General features: G+C 39.4%; 1 protein-coding gene across 2 annotated transcripts in view; it reads right to left on the bottom strand.

Annotated features, from left to right (window-relative positions):
* LOC121917437 (tetratricopeptide repeat protein 39C) overlaps positions 1 to 25,826 on the bottom strand; it is a 66,991-nt gene that overhangs the window by 14,330 nt on the left and 26,835 nt on the right. The window contains exons 2-10 of one of the 2 annotated variants that reach the window (XM_042443402.1): positions 25,407 to 25,455; positions 15,967 to 16,095; positions 13,250 to 13,364; positions 11,503 to 11,857; positions 9,344 to 9,512; positions 8,502 to 8,595; positions 7,147 to 7,254; positions 6,284 to 6,393; positions 2,743 to 2,866 (exon numbers count right to left, since the gene is read on the bottom strand). In XM_042443402.1, coding sequence (XP_042299336.1) covers positions 2,743 to 2,866; positions 6,284 to 6,393; positions 7,147 to 7,254; positions 8,502 to 8,595; positions 9,344 to 9,512; positions 11,503 to 11,857; positions 13,250 to 13,364; positions 15,967 to 16,095; positions 25,407 to 25,455 — 1,253 coding nt within the window. The remainder of the gene's footprint in view (positions 1 to 2,742; positions 2,867 to 6,283; positions 6,394 to 7,146; positions 7,255 to 8,501; positions 8,596 to 9,343; positions 9,513 to 11,502; positions 11,858 to 13,249; positions 13,365 to 15,966; positions 16,096 to 25,406; positions 25,456 to 25,826) is intronic. The other variant, XM_042443403.1, reaches the window with a different exon arrangement.

The following is a 25,826-nucleotide window of genomic DNA, read 5'->3' as shown; positions in this document are numbered from 1 at the left end:
GCTTTCAAGGTCTTTAGCCTTCTCTGCCAAAGAGTGCTGGTGCCTCACAAAACCACAAACCCCAGGATTCTCTAGAATTGAGCCATGACAGTTAAAGTGGTATGAAACTGCATTATTTCTAAAGTGTAAATGAATCCTTCATCCTTCAGATTTAGCTATTTTAGCATTGCCTTTAAGTAGACAGAATACCTGTATTGCTGCAAAACAAAAACTAGTGCAAATTGTGTTACTCGGTTAGCGAACACTATATCCTTCTATTTCCACTGATTGCCCATTTGTTCCTGGATATTATCCATAATTCTGGTGCTGATGTTTTCAACTGTTTAGGCTGAGTTTCTCAGAAACCACCTGCTTTGGTATGATCTTACCCAGCCTCTGCAATTGGCTCTGGAAGACCAGCTCTCTATCCTATAAACTCACAAGACAGGCACAAAGGAGAGACAGGGATTTCTTAGTAATGACACTGGCCTGTTACAGACTGCCAAAATAAAGCTGCTTCGGGTCTCTTTGGAGGTATGCTGTTTAAATGATGCATGCATCCTAAGAATCCAGAAGCTGCACCAAAGCTGCACTCCAGTGCTTAGGAATGGAGTGTGGCTTTGGCGCGACCTCCGGACTCTTAGGACCCATGCATCATTTAAATAGCATACCTCCAAAGAGACCCAAAGCAGCTTTATTTTGGCAGTCTGTAACAGGTTACTGAGAATGAAAAGCTGCCCTTTAGTTGAAGTTCTCTGCCTGTTTATTACTTTCTAAAAAAAATCCAGTCAACCTTTAATGTATACTTTACTCCCTTAAATTTTAATGCTATGTACTGTAATTAGGTTTCATACTACTGTTTATTAATAGTCCAGTTGCTGCTATTTAAATGCTGATCAGTAGTTCTCAACTTCTTTCTCCCCCCATCTATTGTACTATCCTGTTCCCTCAGTAAACACTTGATATTTATAACCTCTCTTCTCTTTAAAAATAATCAATCAATATTTTTCTTCACAAATTTATGACAAGCCTTTTATTGACCTGGCTGACAACTTCCTCTGCAAAAAGCTAATTCCTATGCCAGGAATTTGGAGAAATTAAAGATGACCTTTCTTAGTCGTGGTTGCCAAGGAACAACTAACTGCTTTGTTGGTGTCCTACTTCTCTCCACAACCCAAGAGGACACACATTCCAGCCTGTCTTGTGAGTTTATAGGAGTTTATAGGAGTGAGGCTAGATCCATCATTACTCCACACTGCATAACTATGGGCCCAAAGAGACAGGCCAAAATAAAGCTGCTTCGGGTCACATTGGAGGTATGCTGTTTAAATGACACATGCATCTTAAGAGGCCAGAAGCTGCACCAAAGCTGTGCTCCAGTCCTTAAGACTGGAGTGTTGTTTTGGTGCGGCTTCCGGCCTCTTAGGATGCATGTATGATTTAAACAGCATACCTCCAAAGTGACCCAAAGCAACTTTATTTTGGCCTGTCTGTTCGGGCCCTATGGGACTAAGGCACCTCTCAGACAGGCAAAACAAACTTCAATGGGGTCTCAATGGGTCAACCAGCTATGAAGCACTTTGCAGCTGGATATTCTGAAAAACATCAGTTCCTTGCAGAGCAGCAAATAATTCCACTTTGTGGATTATCATGAAGACTTTCAAAGTAATGTGGTCATCATCCTCATAAAAATCTTTAATATGACCATCCTGGACATACATTGTAGCAGGACTGTTTTGAAATGTCATTTTCCAATTTTCAGGTGTCATGTAGGCGTGTGTGATTTTGTGCTTGCTGCTCTTTCTGTCCTTGAATTATTTTGTGACAATTCTCAAAAAAAGAGCACTAACCATGGTTATAAAAATTACATTTTCTGGCTTAGGTGGAGAGATTATCTCCCAAAGAGAATGCAAAGCTTATTATGAAACTGCTACAAATGTTTAAGATCTAAGAACAAGATTAGCTGGCTCTCATCCTATTTCCTTTATCTATCCATTCACCTTCCTCTATCAATTATACGGAATTTGCACATGCATATAGAGACAAAGTTTCTCTGTATTCACACATATTTTGTAGGCAGGTAAACAGATCATGTCACCAAAACCATAACATACCATAGATACACTTTGGCCCAGAACAGATGAGCCAAATGAAGCGGCTTTTGGCTGCTTTGGACACACACCTCCAAAGCTGCACTCCAGTTCTTTGGACCAGAGCAAAAAGAAGTCGGGACAATCTGGCTCCTGGCAGCATGGGTTGGGTTCTGCAGCCATGGCCCACTTTGGGAGCAAGTCGTGTGGTCAGCGCAGACCCAACCTGCTTGTGGCCGGAGTGGACTTGTGCTGTTCTTTTGCACTTGTCTGCTCTGGCCCTAAGTTCTGGATTCAGACCTATGATCTGGGCTGGCAAATTGAACTTTACTGCCCTCTTCTTTCCCATAGCAGTCCCTCCACTCACTGCAAGTGCTACACAGAGGGTCTGCGCTGAGTAAGATGAGCTGCCATGGGGCAGGGGAGAGGAGGTTCCCACCAAATACAGGCAGATGGATATTCCAGAAGCAGAGCATTTCCATTACTTGATTCTTGAAAACACACTATGGTTATTATTTTAAAGACACAAATTTCTAATATGTCAGTTATTAGATGAGTAAGCCAATTTCTGTCTTTAAGATTGGAACAAACGTTAATAACAGAAAAATGTGTTGTCTGAGAAAGGAAACAAGAGCATGTGCAAAAGACAGGAGACAGAAGTCACATCTTGTACCTTGACTCATGTGCTGTAGGTTGGTGAAGGAACAGTTTGGAAGAGCTTTCCATAAATACAGTACTTCAATGGATGCCAATATACAGAGTTGTTTGGTTGGTTTTTGTTTCCTAAATCGATCTGCCTGCAAAGAGCACAAACTGTTATATCTCCCCCATCAAAGCCAAGGACAAGATGTTTTCATTGTGGTAATGTAAATTAAAGATTTCAAATTGCATAAAAAGAAGACGCTTTAAAGTATCATGGTAAAAAGCAGCAGTCAAAAAATACTGAAGAACAGTCATAAAGGATTTATAACAAAATGTCACAGTGCACCCCTCACCTCAAGAGGAATTTGGGGTGTTGCTACTCAAGGATCCTGTTATTCTGGAATAATAACACTGTAATACAGTTTGGGGGTTTACCAAGGGCAACTCTATTTTCTTTTTCACTTTCCTTCCTCCTGATCCTCCATAGTTCAGGATCAGGACTGGTTATATAGTCCTAAACCTTAGTAGTGGATTGCTACTGGGAATTTAACATGAAACGGAAAAATTAATCTTATGACATGCATTCCTCCACACATACACATACACTGAACCTCAACTGACAGGTACTGTAAGTTGCTGAGAATCAAACAGACCAATTCCTTCCTTCCATTTTCTCTCCCCTTTACAACTGATACATTCAGCTATAGACATAACTGCTGGACTCACACAGCCTGCCAGGCTTCTGGTTTCTTTCCATTTCCCAAACCAGCTATTCATGTTCAATAGTAGAAAGAATAATCAATTAAAAGTTGATTCATAGCCTACAAAATTTCCTCCTGGTGTGGAAATTCATATGAAACAAACAGATCAACAACATGACATGACTACAATCAACAACATGACATGATTATACTCACAACATTCTACAACCTTGGATGATGATGATAATAATAATAATAATAATAATAATAATAATAATAATGCACACATTTGAAATGTAATAACCTGCAGCTTTCTTATTTTTGCACACATATTGCAAATATTAAGGATCTCAATTAAAGATACTTTTCTGTATGAATACAGAGTCTCTAAAAGATAAAGATATTCCCCATTGACAAGGTTGTCAAGTCATGTCTGACCATAGGGGGTGGTGCTCATCTCCGTTATTAAGCCAAAGACCCAACACTGTCAGAGGCTACACCGTGATCCTGTGGTCAGCATGACTGCACAGAACACTGTTTACCTTCCCACCAAAGTGGTACCTATTTATCTACTTGCATTTGCATGCTTTCAAACTGCTAGGCTGGCAGAAGCTGGGAATAGTGATGGGACTAATGAGTCTCTAAGCCTGAAAAATTCCTCATTTCTCAATAAAATCCACATTTATTACTCAGTGAGATGTCAAATGAGTGCTTCTCCCCATTTATCATAGAATCGTAGCATTGGAAGAGACCACAAGGGCCATCCAGTCCAACCTCCTGCCATGCAGGAAATCTCAATCAAAGCATCCCCGACAAGATGGCCATCCAGCCTCTGCTTAAAGACCTCCAAAGAAGGAGACTCCACCACACTCCGAGGGAGTGTGTTCCACTGTTGAACAGCCCTTACTGTCAGGAAGTTCCTCCTAATGTTGAGCTGGAATCTCTTTTCCTGCAGCTTGCATCCATTGCTCAGGGTCCTGTTCTTTGGAGCAGCAGAAAACAAGCTTGCTCCCTCCTCAATATGACATCCCATAATATTTAAACAGGCCTGTCATATCACCTCTTAACCTTCTTTTCTCCAGGCTAAACATTCCCAGCTCCCTAAGTCGTTCTGAATTACTGCAATATGAAATATCTTCCTAGAGAATAAATGGCTAACCATTTGCACATAGACATAGGAAACAAACATTTACGAGGACATGCCATCTTGACACAGCTCTTCCTATATTATTTAATTACAATAAATTACTTTAATGTTAAAGAGTGAAGAAACCTGAAAATTGAATGCATCCATTATTTATATAAATTAAACTCTGTTTTGAAACTATCTGGAGACAGATAAAATAGTGCAACGATGTAACCAGGCAGCATGACACACCATGGTGTTAAACCTTTTATACATTTTCTTTAAGCATAACTGATACAATGTTTTTTGTAATACAGGATTTTTATAACATTATTGAATTCCTTTTCCTCCCCCTTGACATGAATTCTTGAGGCAATATCCACTCTTTAGGGAGACTGTGAGAGAACTAAAATATTTGGTGCATGCTTTGATTTTGATCCAAGCTTTGTTGATGTAAAAATGGACTTGTGAACAATGCTTTGGCTTTATTATGCATGTCCAAATAAACTCTAGCATAGGGGGAGAGGTAATGTACTTGAGGAAGAAACTGTACTGATTTTATTTTGCTTGTTTAAAATTTGACACAGCATCCTCTTTTGTACCATACTGTGTGTGGTACAACACAAGACAGTTTACACAGGCTGGATAATGCTGGTTGCTCTGTCATACAACTGGCTGCTTACTTACTTGCATGGGCATCCCAAATGCCCACCAAACAAATAGTAATACTTCCAGAGTACCTTTACTTTTGTGAAGGACTTTAATTCTCAGAAAGTGGGTACTTAGGACATTTGATGTGGCTTTCACTGGGCACTGTGGGAGCTGTTGTACAAAACACCACAATATATTTTGAAGCTCTGCTTTGCCCTCCAAAAAAAACATTGAAATCCATTTAAAGACCATAATTCAGATGGAAACCAGCTCATTGAGGGATTAAACAACCAAGTGTATAATCATTTATACTGTTGTCTGGATCAGGCTCCTGTTTATACAGCACTCTTGGATAGCTGTTTGAGGGAATGGAAGGTTGGATTAGATGAAGATGTTTCTCCTTGAAGAAAAAAAAAGGTGCTCCACCAACAGAAGACACAGCAAGTATAACTGTACAACTAGCGCTGTTCCAGCTTCAAGTACAATAATGGAGCAGGATGGAGAGAGCCTTGGATCCATTGGGCACAAAGCCCTTTCTTTTGCAGGAGAGACCTAGTGATCAGCCCTCTCCCAAGCCAGATAAAAATGTCTGACAAAATAGTGCCACTGTACATCACATCCCAGCAAGTGTAAACCAGCAAGGTTTTGAATGTGGTGGACAATCCATACATACACCTTTCAGCTTCATTCAAGAGTGCACTGTGTCACAGCCAATGACAGACTGTGACACTGATAGTGCAACTTCCTCCAACACGAGGAAAGAAACCTCCTAACTAGCTGTCATCAAAGGATGGTTTGTGGTCCAAAATACAGACCCTAGTGCAGATACCTCTGTGTACTAGCTATTAAGAGTCTTAACACTCATTCAACCACATTCTTTCATTCCTCAGACAAAGCCACATGTTGATAGAAATGAGTGGTTTTAAGATCCCAACAATGAATATTTTGGATATTATCCACCCATGGGCCCACACTTTTACAGACTCAGAAGTTTTATTCTAGGAACAGTTGTTCAAAACCCATCATTTTTAAGGCACTGATATACATTACCATTATTATCACAATACTACGTCAACTTGGCATGTAAAACAGACCTTTTTGACTGAAAACTGCTCAATTTGATTGTTTTTTCTTTTAAATAGCTTCTGAACTTCCTTGAAAACATTCTGTGCACCATTCACATCACCAGTGGCACCTTGACACACTACAATAAAATAAAAAAAAGTGTATTCTATTAGAGATCCATGTTTCCTCAGTGGCCACTTCATGTGTTCATTGAACTCCAACATACCTTAAATGAAGAATAAATTATTACATTTGCTTGCTTTCCTTTCTTGCCTCATCATTTTTGTATCATGGCTATCAGATTATGCAGATGTACACAGCTACTTTGTGTGTGTGTGAGGGGGGGTTAATTTATGAATGAATGAATTGTAGTAATGTACAGATTGAGTGTCCCTTATCCAAAATGCTTGGGACCAGAAATATTTTGGATTTTTTCAGATTCTGAAATATTTGTATGTACATAATGAGATATCCCTTCCAACTCTACAATTCTATCTTGGAAATGGAACCTACACTTAAGTATGAAATTTATTTATGTTTCATATACACCTTATACAAATATCCTAAAGATAATTTTATACAATATTTTAAATCATTTTTGTATGAAACAAAAGTTGTATACACTGAATCACTGAACTTGTGGTGTCATGATGGTGCTCAGAAAGTTTCAGATTTTGGAACACTTTGGATTTTGGATTAGGGATGTTCAGTCTGTTTATGGAAATGACATAGAGGTACACACATAATGGATATTTGCCACTGTTATATTGTGATCTATTAATCTATGTGTAATTTTATTTGATGAAACTTACTAGGGCCATACACGAATCAGTGTATTCAATCATTGATTCACTCATACACATGAACATCCTAATCACATAATGATACTTTCCTGCTGTTAAATAGGCATAGTAACACTGGGACCATCTTGATTCATTTTTAAGACGCTCGAAGGATTCAAATGCATCCTTGAAATTCATTTCAATCATGCTACACCATCCTGTAAAAACAAGCAAAACATTTTTAAATACAAAAATAAAATTAATTATATATTGCACTAGTACAGCTACTATATAACAAAAACAGGTACAAGCATCTGAAGGAGATGACATCTCAAAGTGATTCAGTAAATCTTGACCAGTCAGTGCCAAAATGCCACACATTCACTGTCCAAAAGTCACAGGCCCCTTCCATGGCCACAGGCCATTTCAATAATGGATGGAATGTTTGTAAGCAGACAGCATTGGTGGACAGAATGTCTGCATCTTTAATGCCTGGACATTTTAAAACTTGGGAAATGTTATACTCTCACTAAACAATAAATGCCACTTTCTTTTGAAACCAAACAAGTCTACATGTAATCGCTTTAGAAAGAGTCTATGCACTGAAAGGAATTATAAGCTTCTTTCAATAAAAATACTTCAAAAGTAGGAAGGTTATAAAACATCCATTTTGCATTTACTCACTTTTCAATAATATGAATACAGTTACTTGGTTCTAACTATACATGGCCATGAAGTTATGTATACAAGGCATGCTTCAAAGCTAGGTTGCCTATTTATCAGATACATACTCCTGTATCAGAGACAGTTTGCCTCTATAGGTCAATTAGTTGGGAATGTAAGACAGAAGGTACAATTGCAATTGTATCCCGCTAGCAGGCTCACCATAGGCAACTGGTTGGCCATTCTGTGAAGAGAATGTTGGAGTAGCTAGCCTCCTGACTGATCCAGCAGAGCTCTCACTATGTTTTTAATTTTATAGAGAAAGTTGGATTCAGACTTACTATACTTTGATTGGACACAGTGAAATCAATGGGATTTAGTTTTCTCCTGAATCCAACTCATAAAATATTATTTTTATCTGTATCTATATATCTATAGATACATATAGAGTCGTACAGATACATTTTGATCTCACAGCTAATATTCAGCTTCATAACATTAACTTTGGAAGTATGTGTGCTAACGGAGGAAATGAGCACATATTTCAAAGAATCTTTATACCCCAATAGAAAATCAGGCACAATAAATTAATGATTTACGAAACCTCCTCTTTCCTTGTTCCCTAGCTATAAGTCATGAAATTATATATAAGGAAAATTCAGTATTTCCAAAGGATGCCTCTAATTAGCAGTTAAGGAACTTATGAATATAATTTGTGCTATAAACTCAATGTTTTCTATTCAGGTATTAGTAGCAGCGGTTAAATGGAACAGAAAGAAAAGATATTAGTATTATTATATACCAATTTCATATAGGCAGACATGCTGAATCTCTCTCTGATCAGTTGCAAGTTCCAAAGCAGTATGAAATGATGTCAAGGCACTGTTGATCTGACACTACAGAGAGAAAAACAAGCCTATCATCAAAACAAGAATGTAAATAAATAAATACAAATTTGTCACTGAAATTAAGAGCAATCTGATATAGTATAAAAGAGAAGTATAACTGTAACAACTGCTATGTCTATCTAACATTCTGTAGTACCTCCATAGTTCCCTCAGAAAAATTGCTATTTCAAAGTATCTCTTTCATTATTCTACTTTCAATCAGTTAGAAAAAAATCATATATTATAATTTTGTCTTATAAAACTCTGAGATCTGCACCTACTAATCAATAGTACAGCTGATCACTTAAGAGCAACATTATGGACATGTTCTGTATCATATGAGGCAGTTAGCAGCAGTAAATTGACTCTCAATGGTGTTGCTTTATTCTTACTAGTTCTATATAATTTCAGAGCACCTCATTTCTTCTCCCAGCAGGAGGCAGGAAAACACTGGATTGACAGGAACCAACAGAACAGTAGTCAAATATGAATATCCTTCTGCCAAAGGCAATGCTCTATGTTGAAATCCACCACTGCCTGCATATTTCTATGAGCACTAGAAACCTGCTGTTTATTTAAGATAAATCATTCAGTCTCATGCTTCGTCGTCTAAAAGGTAACAAGAACAGCTAAGCAAGCTGGAGGCTTTTTTAAAAAAACAAATAAACAAACAAATAAACACCCTTTCCTTTAGAGTTGTCACCATGTATCTGAAACTGTTTAGATTCAACAGAATCACTAGCGAAAGCCACAGTACCTCTAAACGCTGTATTCTTCCCTTGAAGAACATAAAGAGAGATGAGTTCGGATAAGCAGCTTCTTTTCTGTGAAGAATCTCTTTAGCCTCTTGTAATCCTGCTTTGGTATCACTGCCATCCAAAGCGAAAAAAGGACGAACCACTGTGTGGTACCACAGCAAAGCTAGTCTGAAAGGACACACACATACACACATCCAAAGATAATTAACATTATTTCATTCTATAATTCAGCAAGACCAACATACGACTGAAGATCTAGTTCCTCTCCAAACTAATATTATGTTTAATACCCAAATCAGTGAGAAGAGATGATATTTTGATTTTTTAAAAATGTCTTCACACTTTTAACACTGCCATCCTACAGAATCTCACAAAGCCAGGAAAGAATTTTGCATGCTACCAGAGATGTTTCAGACATTTCTGTTGCTTCTGACAAGCCACTGGAAAAGTAATCCATTGCTTCCCCCTCTCCTACTGCAACCATTTAAAACTGGCTTTCAAGTCAGACATATGATCAGTTAAACGGTAAAAACTGATCAGTTACACTGTAAAAACTGAAGTCAGAACACCTCAGGTTTCTAGACCTATTCCTACAACTGTGTACAAAGAGGTCTAGGAGTGCAGCCTAAGGATATATGAGTACACAACACACATACATACATATATACATACATACACACGGTTTCTGAAGCATGTATAATAAATATGTCCTGTAGCAATGCATTGTGTTTTCAGAACCTGTAAGTTTCCTATAGTTAACTATTTCCTATAAAATCTGTAGCTAACTATAGTTAACTATCACATCTCTATAATCAGCTCTGCTAAAGAAATTTATCAAATACAGTGGGCTCTTCTGCTAATAAACAAAAGCACTTTCAAAAAATTGTTTCTCTCCTAGCTTTGTTTTTCTTCACTTCAGTTTGAAGAGAGATATGCAGCATGTAGGGGCTTTCAACATCAACTCCCTCTGAAGGAGGGAGTCCTCAATATGCATCCCTTGCACATACAAACTCCTTTATGGAATTGTATTCTGGATTGGGCCACAGTATCCAAACATAACCAAAAGGGGATGTAAGGTGAGCCTTATTCATATACAGGGGTACCCCGGGTTACGAAATTAATTCGTTCCGCCGCCGCTTTTGTAACCCGAAAATCTTCGTAAGGCGAAAAAGCCATAGGCGCTAATGGGGAAAAGCCGCGATTTCGTGCGAAATAGCGCCGAAAAGCACCAAAAAATTTTTCGTAACCCGAAATAACCTTCGTAACCCGGAACAGTTTTTTTAAATGGATTTTTTTCGTAACCCGGAAATTTCGTAAGGCGGCGCATTCGTATCCCGGGGTACCACTGTAAAAGAATGGAAGAACATAGCAATCCATTTCAGTTCATTGGGTTGGAGTTCTGATACCAGAACAAGCATATGCAAATTGTCAAAAGGAATGCAGTAGATATAAATTCACAACATATTTTTTCATTAGCAAAAATGTAATTTAACTTCACAACATATTTTTTCATTAGCAAAAATGGACCATATTAAAAGTATTTCATCCTAAGCAAAAGATTTTTGGAAGAATAGGTTCTGTGAAACAGAGGTTCTTTCCCCCAGAGGTATCACATTCAATTGAAGAGACAATGGAGCTACATTTGTGTACAGTAATTACAAATATCCTTCTCTACTAAAATGAACAGCAAAGCACAAATGCAGATGTTCTGCATATTGGATGGAGATTACAATGTGCTCTCAGTCAAAGCATCTGTATTTGGAGAACAGTATTCTATCATTGGTGTACAAAGAAGCATAAAAGTGTGTGTGTGTGTGTGTGTGATATAATTATCAGCTTCAATTAGAAGTCTTTAAAAAGGAAAAAGGAAACAGTTTACCAAAGAATGTAAAAGTGTTTGTTTCATGAGTATTTGAATATCAGAATTTGTTTTCAGCAAGAGCTGGGGATACACTAAGCCTCCAGTGAATTAAAGTCCTCTTACTACATCCTCCAGTTTCATAAACCATGATACATCAAGAAACAACTTGCTCTTAGTTTATTTGCTGATGTTTCAAATAAAAAAGGACAAAATAGTACTTCCTAATTTATGTTGGCTTGCAATTTACTTACTTTTAGTACTAAGTTATTACCAAAACATTGCAATATAGCTACTCACGTAGCTAAAGGGGCCTTCATGTCCTTACTTTCACTTGCATACATCAGTGAAGAAAGCCCCTGCAGCCGGTCTCCAGGAAAACCCAGCAGGTTGATGATTTTGAGCAGGTTTGGGGGCACCATGGATATGCAAAGATGAAAAAGTCCATATCCAAAGCTAACGGCACCTTTCAGTCTGTTTAGCGAATCCTCTGTTACACCTTCTGCAGTAATATGATTATCATTTGCAGCATCAGAAGTCAAGGATTCTTGAGTTATCTTCTTCTGATACAATTCCTGAAGTGTATTAATATCTGTATAGCACTTATTGTAGATTTTCCAGGCTTTTCTAAGGATCCACCCACCTTTTATATAAGCTAGAGAGTTGGAAAAAGAAAAGATGAAGAATTCAGTAAAAGAGAAAGGGTTTTTTAAAATGATGAAACTACAGTGTAGTGATCCCAGAACTATAGCAATCTGTAAATACAAAGTATTAAATTGTTAGCTATAGCTGAAAGACAAGATGAATTCCCCAAAGAAAAGAAAGTTCCAATTCATAGCCGCATAATAGCATATATACAATTCTGAAAACAGAAAAGAAAGGGAATTAAGCAATTTCTAAGTATATGACATTATAAAAAAGAGGAGACTGTCACTGCCTTCCTGGGTAACATATGTAATGCTGTGCATGCACAGAGAGTGAGGAAAAAAAAAAAGACTACATGGGTCTAAATCCTATTGGTTAGTCCGAATTAGAATGAACCCAATGAATCAACTGTTGGAGCTGTTGTCAACACACATTTAATTGATTCAATGGGTGTTCTTTCGATGGGACTAACAACAGAATTCAGGCATTGTATACAAGGCTGTTATAACCATAACTCATTAAATTGGTTAAACTACTAAATACTTTGAAACAGATTTAGAGTTTGAACAAATGGGGGCAGGAGTTACCAACTTAAATGAAGCTGTGTGTTAAAATACAACATTCAAGACAACAGCTATGATTTTGCTTTAATAGGAGCTTATTGTTACTGCAGCTCACCCACTTTCTGCTGCATTGCTTGTTCAGTTTTTATGTGGTTTACCACAAGGGAAATGTTTATACAATTCTATTCAGTAATACTACAGTAAGCATGAAGGGAAAGGCTGAGCATACACACACACTACTCATTCCACACTACCTTTGACGGATATGTGGTACACTTCAAAACAACCCTTTGTAAGTATCTTGAATTTAGCTAAGTGCTCACAATTATTACCAATACAACTAAACCTTTGTGGTACCAAAGACTAACACATTTACTGTGGTAGAAGCTCTTGTGAACTGGAGTTAATGAGATGTGTCTTAACTCTAAACTATTCCTAGTAGCTAAGGTAACAAAAAGACTAGAAAGAGTGTAATCACACCATTAATTAATTAATTAATTAGTAGTTTAAAGTTTCTATTTCTACCAGTAGTCTTAACAGAAACAAAAATAACACCAACAATAGTGTGTGATGTTCCAAAGATGCATTTAAATCACCCAAACACATTCACACACTCTACAGTATACAAAGGGAAGAGAAAGGCTGGCTTCTCTTTAAGCAAGCTGACTAAGGAAGTTACAGGAACTGTAGGCCGTCAATCATAAGCAAGTCAAGTTGGACAAGATTTGGTACTTTCTTCCATAAAAGAGAAGGAAGAACCTGGGGAACGGCAAGTAAAAAACTTTCAACCAAATACCTGAAAAAATGCAGTCTCGTTAATACTGGAAATCACAGCTCACCTGACAATTCTTGTTTTACAAAGGAGAGGACAGCAAGGTAAACCTGACAATCTGCTACAATGATCTGCCTCTGCAGTCGATCAATCATGGAAGGGGCAGCCTTTCGACCATCAACCTGTTTGAGAACCATAAATGAAAAGACGAAATGCCACACGAGTCTTAAATTCTCCTGACATAGGTAATGTGTGTTCATTTGTAATGAGATAGTTCTAGTCAACTTCAGAAAACATGAACAAGAAGAAATATTAATATAATATTAATAACAATTAAAAGACTACCCCTATTCCAACCAAAGCTCTAGCACCTTCTGTGGTGATCAAAACAGATCTCAGTATGGGAAGGTGAGAGCCATTCCCCCTTGATTACAATTCATGAAAAGTGAGCACATGCTAAACTTAGCTTTGTAAGTTTGGCTAACAGACCTCCATGTGGATGTTGAACAAAGACCCAAAAAGAAGTTCTAATGAAAATTTCATACTAAATGGCTCAAAACTATATCTCATTTGGAAACTGCCATTTTTTTTTACATCTTCATATGTTACCAAAACTTGTGTTTAGTGTTCACTTGTAAGTGCATCATGGTAGTGATCTACCTGACAGAACCCACATGTTCTGTCTTCTCTTTCCTAAGGGGAGAGAGTTTCACATTTCTAACTGCAGGCCATTGGTCAGGATGAATACACAAAGAAACTATATAAGCCATGTCTCTCATTATGGATTTTGAAACTTACTTGATATCAGTCTGCCATTCCACAGAAATATTGGAATAGCTGTGAAGGAGGGAATATTGGTAGTAGAACAGACCACCATTTTGAACAAAATCCAAGTTTTCTTCATATTTTAGTCAGTGCAGTACAGTACACAACTTTCTATTATGTAACTGCCATATGTAAAATCAAAAGAATCTAAACTTACTTCAGTTTTATGCATGTCTACTCAGCAGTAAGCCCATGGGCAACAACATTCACCATGAAAAATGCAGCTCAGTTCTATACATGCCTACTCAGAAGTTTAAATATCCATCCAACTCACTAAAATGTAGAAGCATTAAATTTGAAATGTTTTTAAACGCCCTCTGATCTGTGATCACTGATCAGAGATACCAGCAGGATTTTTCTGCACAGCACAGGCTGTCTTTCTTCATTTCTGAGCAGGGAAATACCAGTAATAAGGGATAAACACAGTGCTAAGAGAAAAAGTGGCAAGGCCTGCTGGAGAAGGCTGTGGGCCAGAAAGGCAACCACAGTGTGCACGATTCATGCTACAGCCCAGAAGTTATACAGTTAAAGGAATGGATTAGATTAGTACTCACCCCCACACACATTTTACAAAAACAATTATAAAAATAAAATAAAACAAAGAAGTATATCAACTCTTCTTTTTTCAAACAACAGAGGATGTTTCTGTCCTTGGCAAAAATATAATAATCTCAGCCATGGAGGCTGTTTAAATTGGGACTCTGCTACAGCTAATTTGTAGCATGAAGCTGCACAATGAGAACAAAAAATAAAGACCCTTTCCTCACATTCCCACTAGAAAATACATGGAATAGTGAAACGAGACACGTTGCCCAGACTTTATACACTCAGCATTAATAATGCAGGATGTTCTCAGAGGGAGCCAGAGCTTAAATAATTTATACATGATGCAGCATACTGCATTAGTTCCATTGAGCTAGCAAAGATAAACAGCATCAATGGAATACTTCAACTAGATTACTAGCCAAAATTAATCCTATCAATTTAACAGTGCAAACATGCCAACTAATTGTACACAGTGGTGGTGCTAAGTGAAATGGAAACGTCATCAACTTTTACCACCTAAAACAGCAACATACTACTATTATTAAGTAGAAATATTCAGCCCACTCTATCCACAAATTCTGCAACCACAAATTCAACTATCCATAACTTGATTTTTTTTTAAATTTGATTTTGGTATTTTATACAAGTGACACCATTTTGCTAACCCATTATATATAATGGAACTTAAGCATCCATGAATTATGGTATCCACAGGGCATCCTGGAACCCCCAGCAGATACCAAGAGTCTACTGTACTGTAATTCATATGTTGCATTTTGGTGCTTGATTAGGAAGAGTAGCCAAACTTCAAAGCCAAGTAGAGGCCCACAGGCAACCAATGGGCCATGATGAGCCTATATGGTACTTGGACCAAGCTTCAAGACATCATTCAGCCATAAGAGTTAGTAGGTGGTCCTGGAATAATCATTCTTTTATCTCTACAGGATTATTACAGGATTGTTGCAAGACTAAGACTGTCTAGAAAAGCAGGCCCAGCACAGACAGGTGAAAAGCGCCAGTCTGTGGGCGGGGTGAGGGCTGAGCATCCACATGCTCAAAGCTTTCCCCATACTGCCCAGGTGCCATCTTTGTGTGTACCCGTTCAGATGGTGCATGCTTTGATGATATCCCTTTGGTGCAGTGCCCAAACAGGACTGTGCCAAAGGAATGTGATCAAGCCACCTGGCATCTGCTATGGAACTTCTTCAGAGGCACAAAAAGGAGCCAGTTTTTCTGTCTCCTTTTTGGCTGTGAGGAAGCCAGATTGGTACCATGGCGTGCACTTGCCGTGGCACCGATCTGGGACAGAAAGGAGCGGCATTTCACCGCCCCTTCCTGCCCGTTTGTACAGGACCGCAGTTGCCATAATGGTACAGGACACATTCATATATACATAAGTGATGCTACACTTACATTTTTCTTAATTTTATTTTTTATTGTTTCTATAACACCTATTTCTTCACTTTCACATAGTTTTTCAGTGGCTTTTAAGTCATCACATGCCAACTGCATTTTTTCTTCTTCAAAGGTCATCATGGCATTCTGTTAAAACATAAAAAAGAAACAGTTATTGAATTACAGTTTCACAGGCTAATCTAAATCAGAACTGAGAATGTTATATAACTGCTTTATAACTTGAAATATGCTAACTGTTTAAGAAATAGCTATCCCACATGAAAGCAGGGCATTTAAAAGTCACAGACAAAAGAGTTAACCTGGGAACTAAGGCATGCAATATTTACTGTCATGCACTGAACATGGCAGTGCAGAAGGGCAGTAGGATAAAGGCTTCCCAAAGGAAAAACAGAATACAATTAACTGAAGATTTTCTACTAATCATTACATACCTGATGAAAGTGCTGAGATCGCAGTAAAACAGTGCCCCATAATCATAAATCTGGAATGCTTATATTTAAGTATTGTTCAATAATATAAGATTCATTTGTGTTAAAGGTTTCAACAGTTAAGTACTACTAAGGCAAATCAAATGAATCACATGTTCTTACTTTCTACATTTAGAATGTCTAAATTCATATCTGATGGCATCTGAAGACAAAAAATGAAACCTGTTAGAGTACTGTAATTATTTCCTGGCTGTACATTTTACACCTTGGCCATGCTGACTGGAAATAACTGCAGTTATAGTTTCACATACTTGAAGAATACAGGATTGGTACAGGCTCCTGGAGATTAGCATCTTGACTATTATATGACATCTAACATGTTCATGTGTAAAATGCGAGATATAATTGACCCTTGTTATCCATTGGGGTTTGGTTCTAGGATCCACTGTGGACACCAAAACCTGTGGATGCTCAAGTCCCATTATATATAATGGCATAGTAAAATGGTGTCCCTTTTATAAAATGGCAAAATTAATTGTCAATGGATTTTTAAAATTGTTCTCAAACTATGAATGGTTGAATCTGTGGATATGAAAGTCCAACTGTAAATAGAATTAAAATATTCACAATTTGCTCAATTGTATAATAATCCCAACAAAGCTTTCAATATTGGATAAACAGCCATTAAGGAGATTTATTAGGAAGTGATATTTTTTCCTCAACTACCAAAGCGTATATACAATTCATAGACTACACAGATTCCCTGGAGGCCTTTTCTGATGCCTTCTATGCCCTGTGCCACTAAAGTGCCACCAAATTGTCCCCTAGCTAGCTAAAGGTTTGCTTACCAGGTAGGCCTTACTTAGGCTGTTCCTGCACCTCCACAGCTTCCTTTTCTTATCTACCATCTCCTTTTCTCCTACTCCAAAAATATTACTCAGAGAAGTATGCAAGCCCTCCTGCATCTAAGTGTGGAGGCCAGAATGCTTCCAACCTTAGAATAGCTCTAGGTAGCTGCTCCAGGTCATGACAGAATTATGTAAACCTATTAAATGTTTGAGTACCTTCTGTAAGAGTTAGGAAGTGGTACTATAGGAAGGAACTGAGAAAATCACCTCTGAGTATTTCTTGCTTAAGAAAACCCTATGAAATTCAAGGGGTCACCATAAGTCAATAGGTGACTTGAAGGCACATATACACACACTGTAATATATTGTGAAATTCAGCGAAGGAAAATAAAATTAAAACAAGTGTAGTAAAAATGACAGTAAAATATAGCTTAAAAGGTTAAGTGGGCACTAAAGGGTGGACCCAGCATCATATAGTTGTTAGTCTATTGGACTAAGACTCTGAGAATCCCTGTTCTGTTGTAGAAACCCACTGGGTGACCTTGGGCAAATCACACTCTCTCAGCCTCAGAGGAAGGTAATGCCAAACTTCCTCTGAATAAATCTTTCCAAGAAAACCATATGAAAGATTCACAAAAAGTCAGACTCACATAACAACCACATATGACTTAAGAGTATTCAATGAAATAAGAAATTAAGCAAAGTAAAAGTGCATGCCCCTTGCCCTCACTTCACAGACTTTGGATACATGGCATCTACCTGCTCAACCATGTTCCTTCAGTTCAAAAAGAGCTGCCTATGCCTACTATGTGGTCGAATACTACACTGGCTGGCATCAGAAAACAATTCATTTCTGGGACTGTGAAAATATGACCACAGTGTTTGAAGAACTTAACTTTTAAACTTTATATGTGTGTGTATATGTTCCTTCACGTTCACTGCTGACTTATGGCAACCCCATGAATTTCACTGAGTTTTCTTAGGCAATCACTCAGAGGTGGTTCTGCCAGTTGTTTTCTCTAAAATACAGCTTACAGCACCTAGTATTCATTGGTGGTCTCCTATCCAAGTACTAACCAGGGCTGACCCTGTTAGTTTCTAAAATCAGACAAGACCTGGTGCCTGTAGGTCATTTAGGCCCTAAACTTCATATACAGTAGAAGATATTGTTATGTCAGTTGTACCTGAGGAGAACAAAGGTAACCTAACAGATTGTGCCCCATATCCAGGAATTTAAAAAGAAAGTGCAAAGTAAAATATCCACTATAAATTTCATATATAGTGGAATATATTTTACTGTACTTTGCATGCTCTTTTTAAATTCCAGGATATGAAACACAATCTGTTAGGATAATTTAGGTTCAAAACACACTGTAGAAATAATCCAGTTTGAGACCACTTTAACTGCCCTGGCTCAATGCTAGGGAATTCTGGAAACTGGAGAGACTTAGCCTTCTCTGTCAGAGAGTGCTGGTGTCACAACAAACTACAATTCCCAAGATTCTCTAGCACTAGCCAGAGTAATTATAGTGGTCTCAAATTATTCTTGCAGTGTGTTTTGGACCCTTGTCCTCTTCAGGTACAACTCACATAATAGTATGTACTGATTTTCAACATACCATGAACATGCAGCAGCATGCCAAGTCTATACACAGAATATTCATATTTAGCTTTCACTTCCGATGGCCTGTCAACGTTCATATAGAACTCTTTTAACATCTTGCACTTCAGCAAAACCTGGATTATAATCCCCAGCAGACATGTGTTCCCTAAACACCCTGCTGAACAGCCTCTGAACACACCCATAATAAAATAAATCAAACTGTTTTACAGTACAGCCCAGAAAGTTTAAATACAAGTGGAACTGCCTGTTCATTTCATAAATATGAGACGTGCAATTTATTAAGTGTCAAGAAAATAAAAAGCAAAAATTATTACTTAATTCCTTGTCTCCCTTTCTCGTAACATAAATGGATGCTTCTTATACAGCTGAATTGAAATTGCTGTCATGACGTATTAAGAGAATTCTGTTATGTAAATTCTCATCCACTTACTGTTACAGACCATGGCAGTATCTGTACAGATTCTTCAAGGTAATACTATCACACGCTATCACACACTAGTATCTCCCCATACTGATTTACACATCTCAGTGTCAAGCTATCAGATGGCCAGAATTTCCTTTGCATTTCAATAATTTAATCCCCACTGTCACATAGGGAAAAAAATCCAATGCTTTTTCTAATGTAATTTTTGAATGACAAAGGCATGCAAAGCAGTGCAACTATATTTAGAGCAGCAACAAAGCAGAGAATGAACCTGTGCTAGGATATTACACTGGTTCCGAAATCTAACTCGGATAAGTGAAGTTGGAAGGGTGAAATCCTATTAAGTTTCCCAAAAGCAAGAGGAGAGATCCAAAAGAATAGGCACATCATTAAGACTTTCTCTTGAAATTTTAGTTTACAATTCTAGAATGCATGCAGACTTTGATGTTTAGAAAAATACACAAGCAGAAGAACATTTCAACAAATATAACTTGGAACTGGGATTTATTAACACAAGTTATTTCTCTATGAGACTCAAATTCTGGTGAGACTTCACTGAAAGAAAAGACAGACGACTACACATACGCTTATACATTGTGTCAAGAGTCACAAAACTCATTACTGTTTTGACAGCAGACATGAAACAACTGTATATAACACATTAAAGGTCCTATGCCATTTGTTGTGGTATGACTCTTTGCAGATAATTGGCTACTTCATATGATCATTGATTATTGGTGGCATCCTAAATTAAGAACAAACATTACCCACTGTCAGTAGTTCTGATGTGTAAAATAATGACCAATAGCCTTACCATAAGCCATTAGAAATGAAATAATGAACCAGCTTTTTCATATTAAACAGCTGCATGTTGTATTTTACCACATTAATCAGTTGGCTACCATATTACTTAGTACAACATTAACTACAATTCAGTTATTTCTAATGCAACTGACACAGTGTCTTCATTGCAACAATTTGCAAAGGCAATTCTTAGACATGCCCACATTTTGAGCTATGAAAATGACATGGGCGGTAGCCTCTGATTCCAGAGACAGGAAGGGAGAGATTTATCTTTAGTGTATACTTAAGGATGGAATTATTCTAAAATGGCATACAAAATAAACAAAACATACAAAAATACAAGACTTTAAAGACTAAAACATGCACCCTCAACTGGGTTTGGAAAGGCTGTGGCAGCCAGTACAACTGGTTTAATATCAAGATCCCATGAGCTAATCCACACAACATCTTAGCATAGAGAGTAACAAAGCCATTGAACTGGAAGGGACCTCAAACATCATCCAATCTGACTCTACAATGCAGGAAACTACAGCTAATGCATTCCTGTCAGATGGCCATCCAAACTCTGTTTAAAAAACAAACGAATCCAAAATGAGGGACTACTCCTTCTAAGGTGGTCCATTCCACTGTCCATAAACAGAGCAACTTGAGAGGACCACAATCTCTTGATAACTGAGAAATAATTTAAAGGCACAGCTTTTTGTGGGGGTTTTGGGCTATGTGGCTGTGTTCTGGATGAGTTTATTCTTGATGTTTCGCCAGCATCTGTGGGTGGCATAGATACCAGCCACAGATGCTGGCAAAACATCAGGAATAAACTCTTCCAGAACACAGCCACATAGCCCAAAAACCCCACAAAAATTATGAATTCCAACCATGAAAGCCTTCAACTTCACATTTTAAATGCATTTTCTAAAATTATGGTAGTTATATTCCAACCTTTAATACTGAGACATTAACCCAGGGGTCGGCAACCTCCGGCACGGGGCGGATTCGGCTGCGGCGGCCCCCTGCAGCCTGGCCCTGGCTGCGTTGCTGCTGCGCCGTGGGCAGCGCCGTACGCTTTTCGCCACTCTGGGCGAAGCCACTTTGGCGCGGAAAAATGGCGGTGCCCATAGCGGGCCTTTGGGGGCTCTGGGCAGCCGCCCAAAATGGTGGCACCAAGCGGCGAAAAAGATGTTATGGGAGCGGCGGCAGTTAGGCGTGCCTAGGGGCCTCCCGGGCAGGATCACGAGGGCGGCAGGGGGCCTCTGGGGGCCCGCTGCGCCCTGGGGCCTCTGGGGCTCCGAGGGGCGGGCCCCTGGGGCCCTGCCACCTGGGCCTCAGGAGGCTCGAGGCGGCAGGGGGCCTCCTGGGGGCCCTGCCCTCCGGTGCCCTCCCGGGGCTCCAGGGCCAGGAGGCCTATGGGGGCCCGCTGCCTCCTGGGCCACCAGGAGCGCTCTGAGGGCGGCAGGGGGCCTCCTGGGGCCTTGCCATCCTGGTGGCCCTCAGGAGGGCTCGAGGCGGAGGGGGACTCTGTGAGGACCGTGCCGTCGCTGGGGCCCCTAGCGCTGGCGGCCCCCACCAGGTTTTTTGCCGGTCTCTGACGGGGCCTGGGGCCCCGTCAGGGCCAGCAAAGATGGGGAGGCCTGGCCCGGAGCTGAGGAAGCTCCGCCCCGGCCCACAGCCCCGCCCCGAGGGGGAAGCTCCACCCCCGGAGGCCTGCCAGGAGGGTGGAAGCTCACCCCCGCACGTGGCCGCCCCGGAGGGTTGAAGCTCCACCCCCGGCTTTGGCCCCCCCAGTCGCCTGAGGGACACCAACCCGGCCCCCGACTCAAAAAGGTTGCCTACCCCTGCATTAACCATTACTGCATTCAATAGAACCTGACCTGGTAGATAAGACCAAGGTCCATCATGTTACTCGGATGCCTTTTAAGGCTCACAAGAAGGTCACTGATATAATATATTACTATACTGTTTGTCCCAGAATCTAGTAGTCAGAGAACTACTGCCTGATACACTGCTGCTCCACTTAGTCACTATTATAGGAAATAGCTACTAGCTACTAATAAACCTTTCCTCTGCCATTGTCTGTTTGCTTAATTTTTTCCCACATCTTACGAAGATGGTGATGGTGGTGGTGGGATGCTTCATGTCATTTCTCACTTACAGTGAACCCAAAGCAAACCTATCACAGGGCTTTCTTGAAAATATTTGTTCAGAGGGCTTACCAAAGATCACACAGTAGGTTTCCAGGGTCAAGCAGAGATTTGAATCATGTTCTCCCAGAGTCCTAGTCCAACACTCAAACTATTACATCATGACAGTGTGGTACCAATGCGAGCTAGCATGGCATGGCATAGCACTTTGAGCATTGGACTAGTACTCTGGAGACCTGGGTCTAAATCCCAGCTTGGTCATGAAACCCACTGGGTGAACTTGGGCAAGTCACACCATCTAGGATCCCTCAGGGGATGGCCATGGCAAACCCCCTCTGAAGAAACTTGCCATGAAAACCCCATAATAGGGTAGTCATAAGTCAGAAATGACTTGAAGGCATACAACAACAACATCAACAACAACAATGTGGAACAGGTTACTGAATGAACATGCCCGAGAATGCTTATTTTTAAACACATACTTAAAAACACTAGCCAGTGCTTTAAAAAAAAAGACAAATAGCAAGACCCACATAATCAAACTGTGGTGTGAGAATTTCAATGATGGTACAGATATGGGGCCATTAGTAGGAAAAGGACAGACATCACCAGGTGCTCCCCCAAAAGATGAATAAAACTGGGAATTATTCTCTCCCTGGAATTCATGCCCCAAGGAACTGGAAGGAGTGTAATTAATGTTTAGCCTGGAAAACAGACAGTTAAGAGGCAATATGATAGCCCTGTTTAAGTATTTGAAGGGGTGTCATACTAATGATGGAGCAAGCTTGTTTTCCGCTGCCCCAGAGAATAGAACCCGGAGCAATTGATGCAAGCTACAGGAAAAGTGATTCCACCTAAATACCTACACAAGAACTGCAACCATCACCCAGGACAAAAGGGAGGAAAATAAAAACACTAGTAGACCAAGTAAAAAGGATCTGTGAACCCCACTTCCTGGTAGATGAACCCTGGACTCTACAGGCTAATGGTTACTCCAGCTCAGACATCAGAAGAGCTGCCAGACCCAGGGGGAAAAAAACCACAGGAGTGAAGGAAAAAAACAACCACCCAAAGGGAAGGTATCTTTACCATACATCAAAGTAGTCACACACAGAATAGGGAAACTGATGAGGAAACACAACTTCCAAATGATCTATAGACTGACCAAGAAAATCCAGCAAATGCTGTGCTCAGCAAAGGACAAGAGAGACCCCCTCACTGCCATAGGAGTTTACCGCATACTGTGCCGCTGTAGACAAGTCTACGTAGGGACCACCAAAAGCAGTGTTGAAATGTGAATCAAGAAACACAAGACACACCGTAAATTGGGATAGCCAGAAAAATAGCAGTAGCAGAACACATTATCAATCATCCTGGGCATAAAATGCTATTTGAAAATACTGTACTGAAATTCTGGGCCATGCCAACAACTATCAGGTGAGAATGCACAGGGAAGCCACAGAAATCCACAAACTCCTAAACAACTTCAACAGAAAAGAAGAATCCTTGAAAGTAAACAAAATTTGGCTACCAGTTTTGAAAAACAGCAAGATCAAGACTCAGCACATGCATATGAGCATCACCCTGGATCAAGGGCTTTTTCAGCTGACAATGGATCACTAATTAGACACAAATCCTCCCCGCATATCCTCCCATCCCGAGACCTTGCCATTCACCAACAGACCAACAAACAGATTAACATGTAAATCCCTTCATCTCAACCAAAGGTCACAAAGTATATATACCACACACACCTCCATGCCACCATTCTCTGAAGATACCAGGCACGGATGCAGGCCAAATGTCAGGAATAAATTCTTATAGAACACGGTCACATAGCCCTAAAAACCCACAAAAAACTATGGATGCCAGCTATGAATGCCTTTGACTTCACATGGAACCAGTGGCCTTTAGGAGTATGGTGGGGATGAGCATGTGGTGGCAGGGCAGGGGAGAAATGGAGGCAAAAAAGAGCTTTGATATTTGGGACCCTACTTAAGTTTTTTAATCATTGCCAGGACTTGGTTGGAAAGCTGGAGCTATGCTGCTGCTCCTGGTTTCATTCAGCAGACAGGAAGAGGTAGTAGCTTAAAATTTAACAAGTTTAAAATTGCCCTTGTAATTACAGTAGACTAATAGACAGCCTAAATGTATTTACATGTACACAGCTTCATATGATTAAAGTGAAATTTGGTTAAATGTTTTTAAAGTAATTTTTTTTTAAAAAATTAAACATTAACAATTTAAAAATATTTTTTTAAAAAACAACAGTAACTGGGACCTCCTTTCTCTGCCCATGAGGCTCACCCCAGTCATAGAGAATCATAGAATCATAAAGTTGGAAGAGACCACAAGGGACATCCAGTCCAACCCCCTGCCATGCAGGAACTCAATCAAAGCATCCCCAACAGATGGCCATCCAGCCTCTGCTTAAAGACCTCTAAGGAAGGAGACTCCACTACACTCCGAGGGAGTGTGTTCCACTGTCAAACAGCCCTTACTGTCAGGAAGTTCTTCCTAATGTTGAGGTGGAATCTCTTTTCCTGTAGCTTGCATCCATTGCTCCGAGTCCTAGTCTCTGGAGCAGCTGAAAACAAGTCAGCTCCCTCCTCAGTCTATCATCTCTTCCGCTGAGTTTCAGTGTGTTAAAGGGATGCAGATGAATGCCAAAGCCCATTTCTGCCCAAACGCAGATGTTTGGGGAGCAGTGGTGTGTTTCCCCCTGCCCCGCTGTCAGCTGGTGAGACTCGTACCCCTGCATGCCTCTGCTGTCTGCAAACTTTTATTAAGGGAGAAAAACAGAACCCACAATCAGTAATTATGAGCCAGTTCTTCCAGCTGTGTCTTCATCATTTTCTCGTAATCTGCAAACGATACCCAGCATCTCAACCCAAAAACCAAAATACCTGAGGAATCTAAAACTATGGTTTGAAGAAATGCATTTTGACATGTGAATCAGGCCTAAAATTTGGAATTGTGACCATAAAAACATTATTTTATATGATCTGAGATGTTGGATGTACAGTATAGGCATTTTGCAGGGGGGAAACAAATCTGAAGTACCCTTTTATAAACAGTGACATTACAAAACAAAATGTATGTTTTCAATCACATATATATATCATGTTGTTTGTGAAGTGCCATTTTATCACAAGAGTATTTTGTACTCACCAAAAAACTCACAAAGCTGGCTCCAAAACTCATTAATGGGCTATGGTTTCTATAAAAAGAAGAAAGGGTAAAGTTACTGGTTGTATGAAACCTTTCTTATTAATATTTGAAATAAAGTCAAATAATCTCATCTGTCTGAAAAAAGTCAATGAATTACACCCAATATTTTTATAAATGTTTTGGGGAAAGACACAGCATTATTTTTTAATTTTTCAACATAGGGTACCGTAATGAAGACACAGAGGCCAGAATAAACATCTATGATCCTACTGTTCCAAATGCAAAGCTATGTTTCACCTTTGCATAATATATTTGATTTATACAGTACTATCGGTTGGATTCCAAACTCTCCAGCATAAAATTCAGCTCAATATAATCTTATCTTTTAATAATAAAAGCATACAATATGCATTGGTATGG

The sequence above is a fragment of the Sceloporus undulatus genome, unplaced genomic scaffold, assembly GCF_019175285.1.
Source record: "Sceloporus undulatus isolate JIND9_A2432 ecotype Alabama unplaced genomic scaffold, SceUnd_v1.1 scaffold_18, whole genome shotgun sequence".
Classification (NCBI taxonomy): domain Eukaryota; kingdom Metazoa; phylum Chordata; class Lepidosauria; order Squamata; family Phrynosomatidae; genus Sceloporus; species Sceloporus undulatus.
The sequence above is the reverse complement of the archived record's forward strand: the minus strand, read 5'-3'. Positions and strand labels throughout refer to the sequence as shown.